Source organism: Denticeps clupeoides, chromosome 18 (assembly GCF_900700375.1).
Source record: "Denticeps clupeoides chromosome 18, fDenClu1.1, whole genome shotgun sequence".
Classification (NCBI taxonomy): domain Eukaryota; kingdom Metazoa; phylum Chordata; class Actinopteri; order Clupeiformes; family Denticipitidae; genus Denticeps; species Denticeps clupeoides.
In genome coordinates this window covers 19,049,958-19,065,420 of record NC_041724.1, presented here as the reverse complement: position 1 = coordinate 19,065,420, position 15,463 = coordinate 19,049,958, and the positions used below count along the sequence as shown (strand labels likewise).

The window sequence follows — 15,463 nt, the reverse complement described above, 5'->3', positions numbered from 1 at the left end:
CGAACTCGGCCAGTGACAATATTAGGTGATGTGCATCTCTGTAATGAGAAGGGGTGTGGTCTAATGACATCAACACCCTATATCAGGCGTGCATAATTATTAGGCAACTTCCTTTCCTTTGGCAAAATGGGTCAAAAGAAGGACTTGACAGGCTCAGAAAAGTCAAAAATAGTGAGATATCTTGCAGAGGGATGCAGCACTCTTAAAACTGCAAAGCTTCTGAAGCGTGATCATCAAACAATCAAGCGTTTCATTCAAAATAGTCAACAGGGTCGCAAGAAGCGTGTGGAAAAACCAAGGCGCAAAATAACTGCCCATGAACTGAGAAAAGTCAAGCGTGCAGCTGCCAAGATGCCACTTGCCACCAGTTTGGCCATATTTCAGAGCTGCAACATCACTGGAGTGCCCAAAAGCACAAGGTGTGCAATACTCAGAGACATGGCCAAGGTAAGAAAGGCTGAAAGACGACCACCACTGAACAAGACACACAAGCTGAAACGTCAAGACTGGGCCAAGAAATATCTCAAGACTGTAACGCGAACCGGGACCAGAACGAGAGAGACGTGTAGGAGGAAACGAGAGACCTCGGTGCGGCGGGACGCAGGGAGGCAGGTAAGTTCCTCCGCGTTAATCTGCGAACGTGGACGGCGCGAGCCGCAACACCACACTGATGTTGTCGTTCGCGTATTAAGACACAAGACAGGGCAGGACAGGGCGACAGGAAGGAGTTCGTGGATCAGGAGAACAGAGAGGACAGGTACGGTCTTACTGGGTTGAAGATTTTCGGGGCCGAGTCGAATGGCGTGCGTCATTCAATGACTGAGCAATTGGCAGCTACTCTCCAGCCTAATATATAGGAGTCACGTTACCTCGTTTCCGTGTTACTCCCGGTCACATGATGAAATCATGTGACAAAGACTGATTTTTCTAAGGTTTTATGGACTGATGAAATGAGAGTGAGTCTTGATGGGCCAGATGGATGGGCCAGTGGCTGGATTGGTAAAGGGCAGAGAGCTCCAGTCCGACTCAGACGCCAGCAAAGTGGAGGTGGAGTACTGGTTTGGGCTGGTATCATCAAAGATGAGCTTGTGGGGCCTTTTCGGGTTGAGGATGGAGTCAAGCTCAACTCCCAGTCCTACTGCCAGTTTCTGGAAGACACCTTCAAGCAGTGGTCTGCATCCTTAAAAAAAACATGATTTTCATGCAGGACAATGCTCCATCACACGCGACCAAGTACTCCACAGCGTGGCTGGCAAGAAAGGGTATAAAAGAAGAAAAACTAATGACATGGCCTCCTTGTTCACCTGATCTGAGCCCCATTGAGAACCTGTGGTCCATCATCAAATGTGAGATTTACAAGGAGGGAAAACAGTACACCTATCTGAACAGTGTCTGGGAGGCTGTGGTTGCTTCTGCACGCAATGTTGATGGTGAACAGATCAAAACACTGACAGAATCCATGGATGGCAGGCTTTTGAGTGTCCTTGCAAAGAAAGGTGGCTATATTGGTCGCTGATTTGATTTTGTTTTGTTTTTGAATGTCAGAAATGTATATTTGTGAATGTGGAGATGTCATATTGGTTTCACTGGTAAAAATAAGTAATTGAAATGGGTATATATTTGTGTTTTGTTAAGTTGCCTAATAATTATGCACAGTAATAGTCACCTGCACACACAGATATCCCCCTAAAATAGCTAAAAATAAAAACAAACTAAAAACTACTTCCAAAAACATTCAGCTTTGATATTAATGAGTTTTTTGGGTTCATTGAGAACATGGTTGTTGTTCAATAATAAAATTATTCCTCAAAAATACAACTTGCCTAATAATTCTGCACTCCCTGTATATTTCAACATACTTTTTATGTAGCACCCTCTCAGGTGCACTGATATTATTTGTATTGTTTTTGTTATTATCTGTACAGCAAGTGTATTTTTGTTTCATTATAGGTTCATATAATATGTTTATATCTTGTTTAAACTGTGTAATGGTATGCAGAGTTTATTTTGTGCTGTCCTATCATAGAGGGGGATGGAGAGCATGTGACAGGAAAAGTTGGGAGAGAAGAGACAGGAGACCGTTTTTTCTTAGTTTTAATTTAATTAGTGAAGTTACACGCTTTTGGTTAAAATAGCAAATGCATTCACATGCATTTATGTTGTAATAGTTTGGGAGTTAAATATTTTTCATGCATAAGGGTGCATAGTGCATGACGGAGGTTCGCTGACTTCTAGAAAAAATAGTAATTGCTATAAAGGGTAGAAGTGCACAGACTTCGGTGGGAACTCCAGCGCGACGCGGGACGGCCCGGTGCTGTGGAGGCGGTGGACCACGCGAGGAGCGTTCATTCTACATTAGGAGCTGCACCGACGAAAGGTTTATTCTGCAGACGGCAGAAGTGCAGCGGATCGTGGGGACAATACTGGAAGAAGTAGTGAGTAAACTCAACACACCAGTTTGAGCTCCACCAAGCGCGCCAACAATATTAAAAGTTACCTAGACGGTGAACATTTAAAACCCGGGTATTTTATTTTATTTGTGTTATTGTTTTAATGTTGATGTGGTGTGGGTTTTCCCCTGTATAATTGTTGGGGATGGAAATAAATGTTCAGTTGTAATATATAGTTCTATTGTACCTGTGTTTTCATGTGTTGTGGTTTTATGGGAATTATAAATTAGTGCAAGGGAGGTGAATCGCATACAGCTATAGCCATTCCAACAGGCTAGCCTGAGCTCTTCGACACACTGCGAGATCATAACCCTAGACAGAAATTAAATGTACTTGGTAACTTCCACTTAAACTCCTCCCTTGCATCATATATAGGTGAATCTGGTGGTGGGTTCTTTAAAATTTCATCATTGTAAAAACAAGTTTAGTGGGAGTGTTACATTTATAAATACAAATAAATAATAATAAATAACACAAACACACATCAAAAACAGTCATGCCAACAACAAGAACAAAAAAGTCCTGACATAATGCGGCAGTTCCATTGAAGGCTGTGAGGAGCACTCTGGGCAGGGACATGTTGCCAACATCGCGAGACCTAGGAAGCTGACGGAGCACCTTGGTCGCCTCCTCATAAACACACTTGATGACATATGATTTCGAGCAGCCAGCTCCTCCAGTAAGAAAGTAATAAAACGGGTCTGGATTACAACCCCAGGCACGTCGCAGACGTGATAGAGAACCCTGCACACAGACACAAACATCATTTCATACTTGTAAAAATAACCCTCATCCAAACATCATCATCTTTTATGTCCATTCTCATTTGTTTGCTCATGGGAAGTTTTTAATGGTAAGTTACACGCCTGGACCACAGACTCTTAAGCGCTCACCTCCTGATGCTTGGAATAATCCTGCATGATTATCTTCATCTCATCCTGTTGGCTGAGGTCAGATTTTTTTACACGGTCAATGACTGTGTTGAGGATCTCAGTCATTTCATGCTCAGGCTTAAATAAGACATCATGTACTCATGTCTCGATGAGCTGTACTCATCGAACACGTACTGGATGACCATGTTAGCATCTCTAAGCAGATCAGCTTTATTTCCATTGACCCAACATTCTTTGGGATTGTGCTTCATCACAAGAGCCATTCTTGAAGTGAGAGCATCGATACTAGACTCGTAGTCCTCCTTAGTCATGTAATCATTGAAAAACGCTTTTTCGTCCATCACTAAATCTCAGAGCAGTTTCAGCTTTAGCTTTGCTTCCCATTGCAATTTCAAACATTTTTCCCACCGGTTTTTCTGTGCATCATCTTCCTCATCGCTGAGGACCACCGTGGACGGGAAGGTAATTCTGGTTGTGTCTGTAGGTAGTTTGGGAAATCCAAATCTGCATTTTACATTGCATTTCTTGCTAGACTTGACATGCTTTCTACTCATACTAACATCTATTTTGATTGAAATGTAAAGATAAATAAAGAACTATTTACTGAATTACAGCTCCTGACACTCCAATTCACTGTTGAATTCCACTTTCAATTATTTTTTCATTGAATGAGAATGGTTAAGATCATTCCTTACTTGACCTCATCCGTTGTAAGTAAAGCATGCATCAAAATGACCTGGTCCAGCGTGCTGTTCTCCACTAGAATGGAGGATGAAGTCTCAGCCTCCTTTATTAGAGTCACTTCCACCTAAAATGGATGTGATCAATACAAAACTTTGAAATGAATCTAGTTGTGAACTACAAATGCAAATTAACTATCCTCCCAATTCCTATTAGTAAAAAAAAAAAAAAAGAGTTAATAGTTTAATGTACCTGCTGCTCCTCCGGTCTCATCTTTGAGGCAGCCTGTGCCGACGGCAGTCCGCAACAGGGGCCTAATGAAACAAAAGCAGTATGGAACTGTTTAATTGTTCAAATTTTACATGTAGCACCAGGTTCCAGAGAAACGTTGTTTCGTTTCACTATTTACTGTTTAACATGTAGCTGAAATGACAAAGTTCACTTCATTTCAGAATATGTTGCATCGTGCATCTTGGCAAAGCCTTCAACCTTGCCTTGGCTCCCGGGTCACTACCTTTTAATGGCTACCCACAATGAGCTGATTCCCAGCACAATAGTAAACCCCACTTTTCAAAATTTGAACGCAACCCTAGGGGCCAAGACAGAGAAGAGTCTAGACGAGTCTACTTTAGAGGTGCAGGGACCATGCGAGCAGTACTGGAGGGTCAGCAAATGTGAGGTGCATGCAAAGCATAATAAGGGCTCTGAGGCAGGATGGTACTATCAGTGTTTTGAATTCGATGCAGGCAGCTGCTGGGAGCTGTGGAGGAGTGTTGCATTGGGGTGGTGTGAAAAAATTGGAGAAGGTGAAGGAAGGCCCAATGACTTGGCATAGAAGGCAGGCCTGTGCACCGAACGGTGTCAGCGCTTTTCCAGCATTGGTCTCAATTTGTGGATGACCGAAAACACGAGTGCGGATTTGAAACAACCCTATTTACTCATTCAGGGTTTGTGTCTTACCCACAATGCAGGATTCAGGACTAAAATTTAAAAGCTAAAATAAAAAGGATTCAGGTTGAAAAGAAGGATGCCAGAAAGTGGGAAGAAAGGATAGACTTTGAATGCCTGAAGGGTATCGGAGCTGAGATCCAATTTTTGCCAATTTTAGTAACAGCGTGTGTGAGCAGGAGGTGTTAATAAAATACTATCAATGATAAAATTTGCATTGATAATATTCCTATGGGGATCTGACCAAGTTTGAGCGTTAATAGCTCAGCCACACCCACTATGGCCACACCCACTACAATTACGTGATTGTTGGGTCACCAAGATGTCACTTAAAATTTGGTGACGTTTTGATTATGTTCAAAAATGTGCATGTTATCATGCTAATGTTAACGTTCTAACATTAAAAATATTAACATGGCTTGGCCAAGATGCGTCTAAGATTACTCTAATACACTCCAGCGCTTTCAACCACTTCTACACTCTATGCCTCCAGAATTTTGCACAAATTTTCACTTTACACATTTGCACACCTTCACCCTACCTGTTCTACATATTTGATGTTTAAAAACATAAAATTGTCATATTTGGTTATGTTTGCAATATTGAGGTATATAGCAGTCGCTAAAAGCATTTCACTGCATATCATATCATGTATAACTGTGTATGTGACAAATACAATTAGACCATGTTTAAAAAATTAGCAAGTTAGCACGCTGATGGAGCATGTGGCTATAATAAAATGGCCGAAGGATCAGGTGATCAGGTCGAAAGACCGGGCGGTCTTAATAATGTGGCTGATTGAGCAGGCATCCTAATGAAGTGGCTGGTTTAAGATTGCATTGAATTACAGTGTTGGCGATGCTGCAGTAGCAGTACCACTTGTACGATCCCCATTTAAAAAATGCTACCAATGCTAAAATTAGCATTAAATGCATTCCTATGGGGAATTGCCCCCGAAAAGCCACACAACCTGACATGAAAGTTGGGTGTGTACGCTCAACCATGTCAGCACAAATTCCAAAAAAACAGTTTGCAAAAATTTTAATTTGTGCTGATATGGTTGAACGCACACACTTCACATTCATGTCAGGTTTTTTTCTTATTGTCCAGGTTTTCCCATCCGCCGTTTGTGATATCAACACATCCAACATGTCAGATTGTGGGTTACAAGCTTTGTCGGCTACCTGCACAATATTAAACCCTACTTTTTAAAATTTGATCCCAGTTTTTGGGTGGCCCGTAGGAACTACCAAAGCAAACAAAGAGGGCCTGACCTCTCTGTTTTTGTGCGTTTCAAGGTGTTCGAAACACGTTTATCCCAGGTTTCCGGGTTTTTCCCAACCCCCGTTGGTGATAAAACACGTTCGATATGTTGGATCATAGGTCTCGGATTGCTAGCTTTTCCCAGCATAGTAAATGGCCTGTCATACTGACAGGCCCAAATAAGATAACCTTGTTTTAATTATGAAATAAATTTGTTCTATCAGGTACTTGTACTATATTGACAGGGTTAACTAGAATTACATAAAAAGAAATAACATTTTACAATTAAACATCTTTGAATTAAACTAGGCTGAAAATAGTCATGGATAATTTAAACATTTATTTCTTATATAGCCCAAAATCACATACAGTATGTCTCAATGGGCTTTGACAGGCCCTACAGTTGACACCCCCCACACTTGACCCTTCTGCACACAAGGAAAAACTCCACACAAAAAGAAGAAACCTTGGGAAGGAGTGATACAGAGAGGGACCCCCTTCCAGGGTAGAGTGAGCCTGCAAATGTCACGTCCATGCGGGCATGACGCGGCGGGTGAACGGAGAGCAGGACGAAGAGTGACGAGAAGACGTGGAATGAAGCTTTCACCTGACATCACGAAACCGGGGTTTAATTGGTGAATCACAAGACAGGGGAGACATCCAAGACGTAGACACTGGTGAACACGGAACATAACTTCAAAGACCTGACAGCGGACAGAAACGAACAGGGCAGATTTATACAATTAACACAGGTGAAAACGATTAGGGAACATTACACATGATAACAATGAAACTCCGGTCCGGATCCTGGACCGGAGTAACCCCCATTTCGGACCGGATCCTGACAGCAAATGGTGTCAGTGCAGGGTTGGATATGATATAATGATAAGTCCTACGGTTGTAGGGTTGGAGAAGTCCAGGATGTATTCAGTGTCATGGTCTAAAATGCTCTGACTTTTAATCGACTGAAACTTGACTAGACTAAAATTAAGACAGGTCACCAAAAACTACTATACTGTCAGGGTTTGGTGCAGGGCAGGAAGGAAGGATGCACACACATGACTAAATAGCAAGGGATTTACTAAACTCTAAAATACCAAAATACAGAAACAGTGAAACAGAAAAACAGCACTGTGTGAAATATTAAAGAGTGGACACGGACATGACATATCAGGATGCATTTATACACGTAGACACAGATGCAGACAATTAGGTAATCAGGGCGACATCAGACACAAATCTCCGGTCCGGAACACAGACCCGGAGTCAGGTTCATGACAAGGAGTTACAATAGCTATTATACTTAAGGTCAGGAGTTACTATAGCTACAGATTTCCATTTCACTTACATACCTTACAAACCTCCTATTACTCTCTTTTTCAGACTGAGACTGTCCAAGAGTACACTGCCGTTCAAATGTTTAGGGTCATTTAGTAGGGGGGTGTATTGGCAAGGATCTCAAGCTACAATACATACCACGATACGATACGGTTATATCATGGTTTAATGTGATAATGGGCCTGTTCATATTGCAATATTCACTAATGTTTAGCAATTTCACTCTTCCTGAAATGGCAGGCAATAATTCAAAGCACCCAGTTGTACAGCGCCATCTACAGGAGTCTCAAACTTACTGAAGAAAATGTTTGACAGCACCACCTGGTGGACTAAATTTGTATTGTATCGATACAATATAATCACATTAAATATCATGATATATTGCTGTATTAATATTTTCTAACACCCCTATCATTTAGAAATGTTCTTGTTTTTCCATGAAAATAGGGTGGAGTAAAAAAATCTACAAACCCACATCAGCTGATGCAATAGATACTGTACTAATGCAAATCTTTGGGGGCAGTTTGGGGCAGTGGTGGTCAAGTGATTAAGGAAGCGGCCCCGTAATCAGAAGGTTGCCCATTCGAATCTCGATCCGCCAATGGGCTACTGAGGTGCCGCAGAGGAAAGCACCGTCCCCACACACTGCTCCCCGGGCGCCTGTCATGGCTGTCCACTGCTTAACAAGGGTGATGGGTTAAATGCAGAGGACACATTTCACCGTGTGCACCGTGTGCTGTGCTGCTGTGTATCACAATGACAATCACTTCACTTTATCTGGCCAGTTGTATTCCCTCTTTAATTAGTGCAACTACCTCCAACTCTACTAAGATCACTGAAAAAAGTTGCTCATAATTCTTTAAATAATCTTTTATAGTGGAACACACAGCATTACTATGGAGCTCAAGACTAATCTTTGCTGATTATGCTTCTCCCTACATGTAGATATTCATTAACACCCTTTGCAGGTAACATTTTCAATATGAACAAGGTTTGGCTCATCTGATGTATTTTTAATGCACCAAAATGCACATTTTCCATCATGAATAATTCTAAAATACCATCCACTTTTAGTGGGAAATGTACATGGAGCCACTTTTTTCTTTCACTAGTGATCCTCTGGGTTTTTTCTCCACCAGATGGCACAGCAGCGTTTAGAACTGAACAGAGAAGAGAGGAAGTTGTTACTAGATCTCTTCATGCTTCTCCTCCCTCTTCGCTCGTCTTTCCAACATGAAGCCCTTGCTGCTGCTGCTTTCTCTGTCCCTGGGACTCCTGTGGCTGGAACTACAGACGGGTGAGCAGCACTTTATTACACATTTCATGCGCAGGGCAAATGTGTGTGTTTTGGGGAGGAGTGTGTTTGTTGGGTGAGTTGCACATTTATGTAACTGCTGCAAAAGTTGCCAAGCAGGTCAGTATTTTACTGAATGTACTAAACTTGTACATTGTACATTCAACACAAACACAGGTTGATGCTGTATATACAGTGCCTGGATCCAGTGACTACATTTTCTTTATGGCAAACTGTATATGAAAATCTGGAGGCCATTTTCTTGCATATGTATTTATACAGCTGTGAAATGGAACATTTCTTTCTTTCACAAGACTCCTGGAACCAAACTTCTCTATTCAGGCAAAACATATATACCTCTGTACATAGAAAACATTGCAATAAAACCGGTTCATGGGAAGGTACGTTAAAGTGGGCCAGGTGCCAGAATTATGGTAAAAAATACATATCCTTAATGTTTGATCTGACGCTGTATTCCAGTAGTCCAATAAATAACTCATCATATAAATATGTAATTTATATGACGTATGCAAGGAAAACCATGTGTGTTCATACTCTTCTCCCCAATGTAAAAGGTCTATGCCAGCAGGGACGACAGAGGGAGGATCATGCTGAAAGCCGTTTAAGGACGGGGCGGAAACGTACAAGGACTCGAGGAGGATCCATCCTAACACAGGTCCTGGATAAAGGACGCTTCCTCAGACTCGGGGACACCCTGATCTTGAATCCAGGGAAAACCCTGGAACTCCGATGCAAAGGCAGCAAGATTGGATGGGCCTATCCCGCTTACCTGGACACCTTTAATGACACTCGGCTCAGGTATCTTGCACAATACGTTCAAAGCTGTTACTGTTTTAAATAGTTAAAGATGCCGTAATCAGTTAAAAACACAAAATGATCATGGCATTCATGTGTTCTGACCATAACTTATATTCTCTTTTTAATTATAACTGTCGAACAGCTTTGGTACGGTTCATTTGAACAGAGGTATTCAATGTATTCCCATCTTTAAATTTAGCATCAAACAACATGAAAAGTTCAGTCAGCTGACTTTGACCTCGCCTTCTGCTGCTGACACGGGGGAGTACAGCTGCTGGGTTGTGTTATGTGATGGAGACGAGTGTGAGAAAGACCCTGATCGCTCCTCAACCACCTACATTTATGTCACTGGTAAGAGTGCCCAGTCTCACAAATACAGATCAGTTCTCTAGTCTTATAGTATATGCTCCTTGTGTATGACTAGATTCAAGATTCAAGAGGGTTTATTGTCAATACAACAGTTTTCAGTGACTTGAAATGCACCATAGTGCATTTACTGTATACTGTATAGTGGCTTCCTAAGCAGGGGCTGGTTTGGTGAACTGGCAGTGCCAGCATTAAATGGTTTCTTAAAAGGAATTCCTGGACCTGGCTTCACTAACAGTCCACACATTTGTGTCTTGTTTCTTACAGACAAAGATGAACTCTTTGTTCCATCTCCAATGCACTTTGAGATTGTCTACGTGCAAGCTGAGCAGACAGCAGTAGTGCCATGTCGTGTCACCAGTCCTCAGACCCAGGTCTCACTGCACCGGGAGGTTCCCCCAGAGGAGATTTTGGTTGACGGAAACCTGGTTTCCTACAGTCCAACCAAGGGCTTTGTTCTACAGAACTCTGGTCCAGAATATCAGGGGGCGTTCTACTGCAAAGCTGCCACCAAGTCCACCTCTCGTATCTCTTCTAAGTACATGCTGCTGTATGTGGATGGTAAGAAGCTGAAACTGCCTTTTAATACCTGATAAATACTTGACGGCTTGATAGATTTTCCTTTTATTATCTCTAGTACCCAGTGGACCCCCATTTGCGACACTGAAGGCCTCTGCCCATGTGACAGGAGACCGTTTCAATATCACCTGTACAGTGCTGGGTGAGCCGGAGGTGGAGGTGAACTTCAGCTGGAGTTTCCCTGGTCAGGTCAGAAAAGAATGTTGTTTTTAGAGACACATGATGGTCAAAGTAAAGTAAAGTGAAAGGCAAGTTATTTAAATAATTGTGTAATTATTTCCAATGTGCTTTGTATGTGTAACCAGTAGAGTGGTGAGTAGATTATAAAGAGAGTGTAATGTCCTGGCATCTCTGTTCCCACTGACTTGGAGTCCGCACTCCCCACCTTCACAATACCACCACTACAGTCCCTGATAAAAGTCTTGGCGCTTATCTATTTTGTAAAAACGCCTGCTTTTATCCTGACTTTTAACTAATCAATTGGTGTTAGAAATAGTTCATATGAAAAGCTAAAATAGATTTATCATTTAATCAAGACAGAAAGGTCAAATTTTGGCAAGACAAAAGTTTTGTCGCCTATACAGAAATTGAGAGATCCAAATTTAATATCTTGTATGACTTCCATGAGCCTGAAGGTCTGCATCCATGCGGTTTGGCAAGGATTCATACAATTTATTGATGAAGTCATCAGGAATAGCAAAGAAATCAGTCTTGCAGGCCTCCCAGAGTTCATCAATGGTCTTTGGTTTCGTCTTCCATGCTTCCTCTTTCATGATGTTCATGTCTGGTGACTGGGCTGGCCAATCCTGGAGCATCTTGATCTTCTTGATGTGGAGATGGAAGTATGTGATGGAGCACCATCCTGCTGCAGAATTTGGCCTCTTTAAGGGTTGGGAATATAAAAGGTAGCAAAGATTTCTTGGTATTTTAGACTATCGATGTTGCCTTCCACCCTGCAGATCTCTCGCACACCCCCATACTGGATTTAACCCCAGACCATGATTTTTCCGCCACCACTGTTCTCTGGGTGAATCTCGGATCCATATGGGCTCCAGTAGGTCCCCTGCAATATTTGTGGTGACTGTTGTTTAATTCAACAGAAGATTCATCTGAAAAATCCACCTTCTGCCACTTTTCCAGCGTCCATCCTTTTAGCAGACTGTGGGCCTTGGCAAATGTCACACAGTTTTTCAATTGTCTTTTGTTTAGTGCTGGCGTCTGGGCACTGATTCAACCATGGAAGCCATTTCGAGACAGAATCCGACAAACTGTTCTGGTTGACACAGGGACTTCAGGTGACCGGGTCTCGTGGAGCTCTGCTGCAGTGGAAAATGGGCCTTGGATTTTCCAGCCAACAAACGGTCCTCTCGAGCAGTTGTCTCGTGGGGTCTGACTGAGCTGTGCTTGTCAAAAACGTCTCCAGTCTATTCAAATCTTTTTTTTTTATCCTCTGTACTTGACGCTGAGCCACATCAGCAGTAGATCTGGTCTTCAACACTTTATTATCAGGGTGAATGTTAGGCATGTTTGCAGTGGTCTAGTTGCAGTTGATGTGAAGGTCTAGTGGGGTTCTGGGGTTCTTTTTATACACACCTGAGACCTAATTGATCCATTATTAGTCACAGATGAAGCTCATATGACAAGGACACAACTCTTATGTCTTTGCAAAAATTGACTCATTAGACTCATTTGACAGTTTTGTTTTGCACTGAAACATTATTACACAACCTGTTGGGAATAAAACGAGCCATTTCTTGATTAGAAATATATTTCACTTGAGGTCAATTTGTATACAAGCGATAAGACTTTTGTCAGGGACTGTATGCAGTACAGGACAGAGGCCAGTGCAGCAGAACAGGGCCAAGCACCCAATTCACCACCTGGTAGCTGCTCGGCCGGCCGGACTCCGAGGATGAAGACTACAGCTAACAGCTAGATGGGGAGCCGTAAGGTGAGGATGACTGGTCATGGCAGTCTGCCGACGGCTCGACTCTCCGCAACCGGGCTGGGAACTCCACCACCTGCCTAACCACATATCCACATATCCATGTTCCACGCTCCCTATGCATCTTCTGACAACATGGCCAGCATTACTCGCACCACGTTATCAGACCCCATCTCCATCCAATCCTGGTAGCCGGATTCTTCCCAGGACCCTTCTTCCTTGGCTTTGTTAGTTTCAATGGTTGCCTTGTTCTTAGCAGGATTCTTCACCTCATCGCCAGGCAACGTCTTCCACCATCCTATTGATTTCAGAGGGTTGCCAGGTTCCTAGCCATATTCTTCACCTCATGGTGCAGTGGGGCAGTGTTGGCCTAGCGGTTAAGGAAGCGGCCCTGTAATCAGAAGGTTTCCGGTCCGAATCCCGATCCACCGAGGTGTCACTGAGCAAAGCACCATCCCCACACACTGCTCCTCAGGCGCCTGTCATGGCTGCTCACTCAGGGTGATGGGTTAAATGCAGAGGACAAATTTCACTATGTGCACTGTGTGCTGTGCTGCTGTGTATTACATGTGACAATCACTTCACTTCATCGCTAGGCCCCGTCTTCCGCCATCCTGTTGGTTTCAGTATGGTTGCCAGTTTCTTAGTCGGATTCTCCACCTCATCTCCAGGCTTCATCTTCTACTGTTTTTTCCCCACTGTTCCATCAGTCTCAGTCTGGTTGTGAGGTTCACAGCCCATTTCTTCACCTCGTCACCCAGTCTGAAGACTAAAACAAGGTTTCATTCACACAGACTGACCAATGAGATTATCCGATAATTCTACCATTTAACAAAGGGGCCACACTGACCGGGCCGGCACCATCTGCATACATATCTGATATAAACATAAAAAAAGCATTACAGTGTTCATATTTACATTTGCTTTTAGTTCACTTCACTTTAGAGAAAGGCATGCTAGGTAAAAAAGGAAAGGATATGTGCGGGTAAATGAGCTGGTTGGATGGTAATAGTTGAATGCTTCATGTTGAGATGTGAGTTTTATTCCAGTGATGAGCGTTTCTTATTACTGGTTCAGTGAACGCTCACCAAAATGTGTACAAGCAAACAGCTCTTTTGCTTCATAGCAAGAATGGGTGGGTTATACATTCATGAACATCATGGTCAAAATGTTTTCGCACACCGTACATTGCCAGTGCAACCAAAATGTAATTGCCAGAGGCTAGCATCCGATTTACCTCCTCAGCACCTTTTCACCATTTTAGCATAATCAAAGTGGTGCGTTTCAAGCTAATGGACAGGACAGTGTGACATGTAAAATTATTAGGTGCCACCAGGTATGCCAGGTGCACCGTGGCTTCACACAGAGCGTTGTACATATTTCGTGACCCTGATCCTGTGGGGTAGTCTGGAGTTTGTCCAGCCTGATTTCCCGATTGTTGCCACCTGTGTTCATGTGTATAAATGTGTCCTTATGTGTAAATAAAAATCCTGTTTGTTAGTCGTGCTTTGGGTCAATTTCTTCCTTCCCTGCACTGATTCCTGACAACATGTGCATATATAAGAAAAAGTAGCGTGTGTACAAGCATTTCAAGTACATACACAATAAAAAGAAGGACACCTGTAAAGATTTAGTCTGTATTAGCAAACTGTTCGTGATATATGGCCTAAGGGGGCTGCATGCATTTATTAAACACATCACTGTGCTGGTGGCCAGATCCAATCCCGATCCACTGAGGTGCCACTGAGCAAAGCACCGTCCTCACACACTGCTCCCCGGGCGCCTGTCATGGCTGCCCACTGCTCACTCAGGGTGATGGGTTAAATGCAGAGGACAAATTTCACTGACAATCACTTCACTTTACTCCACTTTTTCACTTTGTCAAGCGTCTGTTCTCCCTTCCTCACCTCCCGACGAGGCGTCGGTGTTAATAATTACAATTTCTCCTATAGTGCATTATTTGTCATTTATTTACTGTGGGGCATTCCAGTACAAAAAAGCTATAATGTATTATTATGTTTTATTGCAATAAAGTAAGCATTAAAGGAATTTCTGATCTGTAGCTGGGCTTGTTGTTGGAATTGTTGCAGAGAAATGAGAGATTTTGTAAAAATCTTTATTCCCTTTATTGTATTCTCATGAATGCTTCACTGTGTTATATTTCAGGACAGACACCCTGTGGGAATCCAGAACATATCGAGGCTGATACACAGGGGTGTGGGCCACACAACCCGGATCTCCCAAAGCATCATCACCATTCAGGATGTGGAGGAGAGCCTTGACTTGGGGGAGTTCATTTGCACAGCCAAAAACAAGCATGGAGAGACATCTGTGGCCGTGCAAGATGCCTAAATACGTGTGTGGATTGAGGGCACCATTCATATTTCTAAAATATATTATGTATACATAATCCTGCACATGAATAAATAAAGCTCCATTTATCTGGCAAGTAAGCAGATGACTGAGTCACACTGCATGGAGTGAAGGCCTGAAACAGAACACTCACACAGATGGTACATATACAGTGAGACGCATGGAGACGAGGATCTAAAGTGCCTATTCAAGGTGGGGGCAGGAAACAAGAAGGACCAAATCACACAGGGCTGAACAGCACTGCCAGGTAATCAGTGTGAGGATTTTACAATGGATGTGTGATGCTACCTGCTTATTAAATTTAAATGAGGAATATGTGGAATAGTTACACAGATGGTAATAAAACAGAATATTACATCAGAATTTTACATTCTCACCCACACCACCCAAATATAGTATTGAAAGACTGGGTTTCACATATTTGACATTCCTCAGACATCTGCTTGAATGTGTGAAAAATTCGGAACGTCTGCTCAGTCATAACTTTCAAACAGATGGTTTGCAGGCAGGACCT

General features: G+C 42.7%; 1 protein-coding gene across 1 annotated transcript; it reads left to right on the top strand.

Annotated features, from left to right (window-relative positions):
- Positions 1-8,724: 8,724 nt before the first annotated feature.
- pdgfrl (platelet-derived growth factor receptor-like) lies at positions 8,725-15,029 on the top strand. Its single transcript, XM_028960952.1, has 6 exons — positions 8,725-8,870; positions 9,443-9,686; positions 9,886-10,037; positions 10,320-10,613; positions 10,690-10,820; positions 14,743-15,029. Exons 1-6 carry the CDS (start codon positions 8,807-8,809, stop codon positions 14,926-14,928), a joined length of 1,071 nt encoding a protein of 356 aa, XP_028816785.1. The 5' UTR covers positions 8,725-8,806; the 3' UTR covers positions 14,929-15,029.
- The last annotated feature ends 434 nt before the right edge of the window (positions 15,030-15,463 follow it).

What these genes read in the sequence shown, in the direction of transcription:
- pdgfrl (XM_028960952.1), top strand. Translation starts at nt 8,807, where the DNA reads ATGAAGCCCTTGCTGCTGCTGCTTTCTCTGTCCCTGGGACTCCTGTGG. An exon ending in GTGGCTGGAACTACAGACGG is followed by an intron (nt 8,871 to 9,442) that starts GTGAGCAGCACT and finishes CCAATGTAAAAG; the next exon opens with GTCTATGCCAGCAGGGACGA. An exon ending in GCTGGAGTTTCCCTGGTCAG is followed by an intron (nt 10,821 to 14,742) that starts GTCAGAAAAGAA and finishes GTTATATTTCAG; the next exon opens with GACAGACACCCTGTGGGAAT.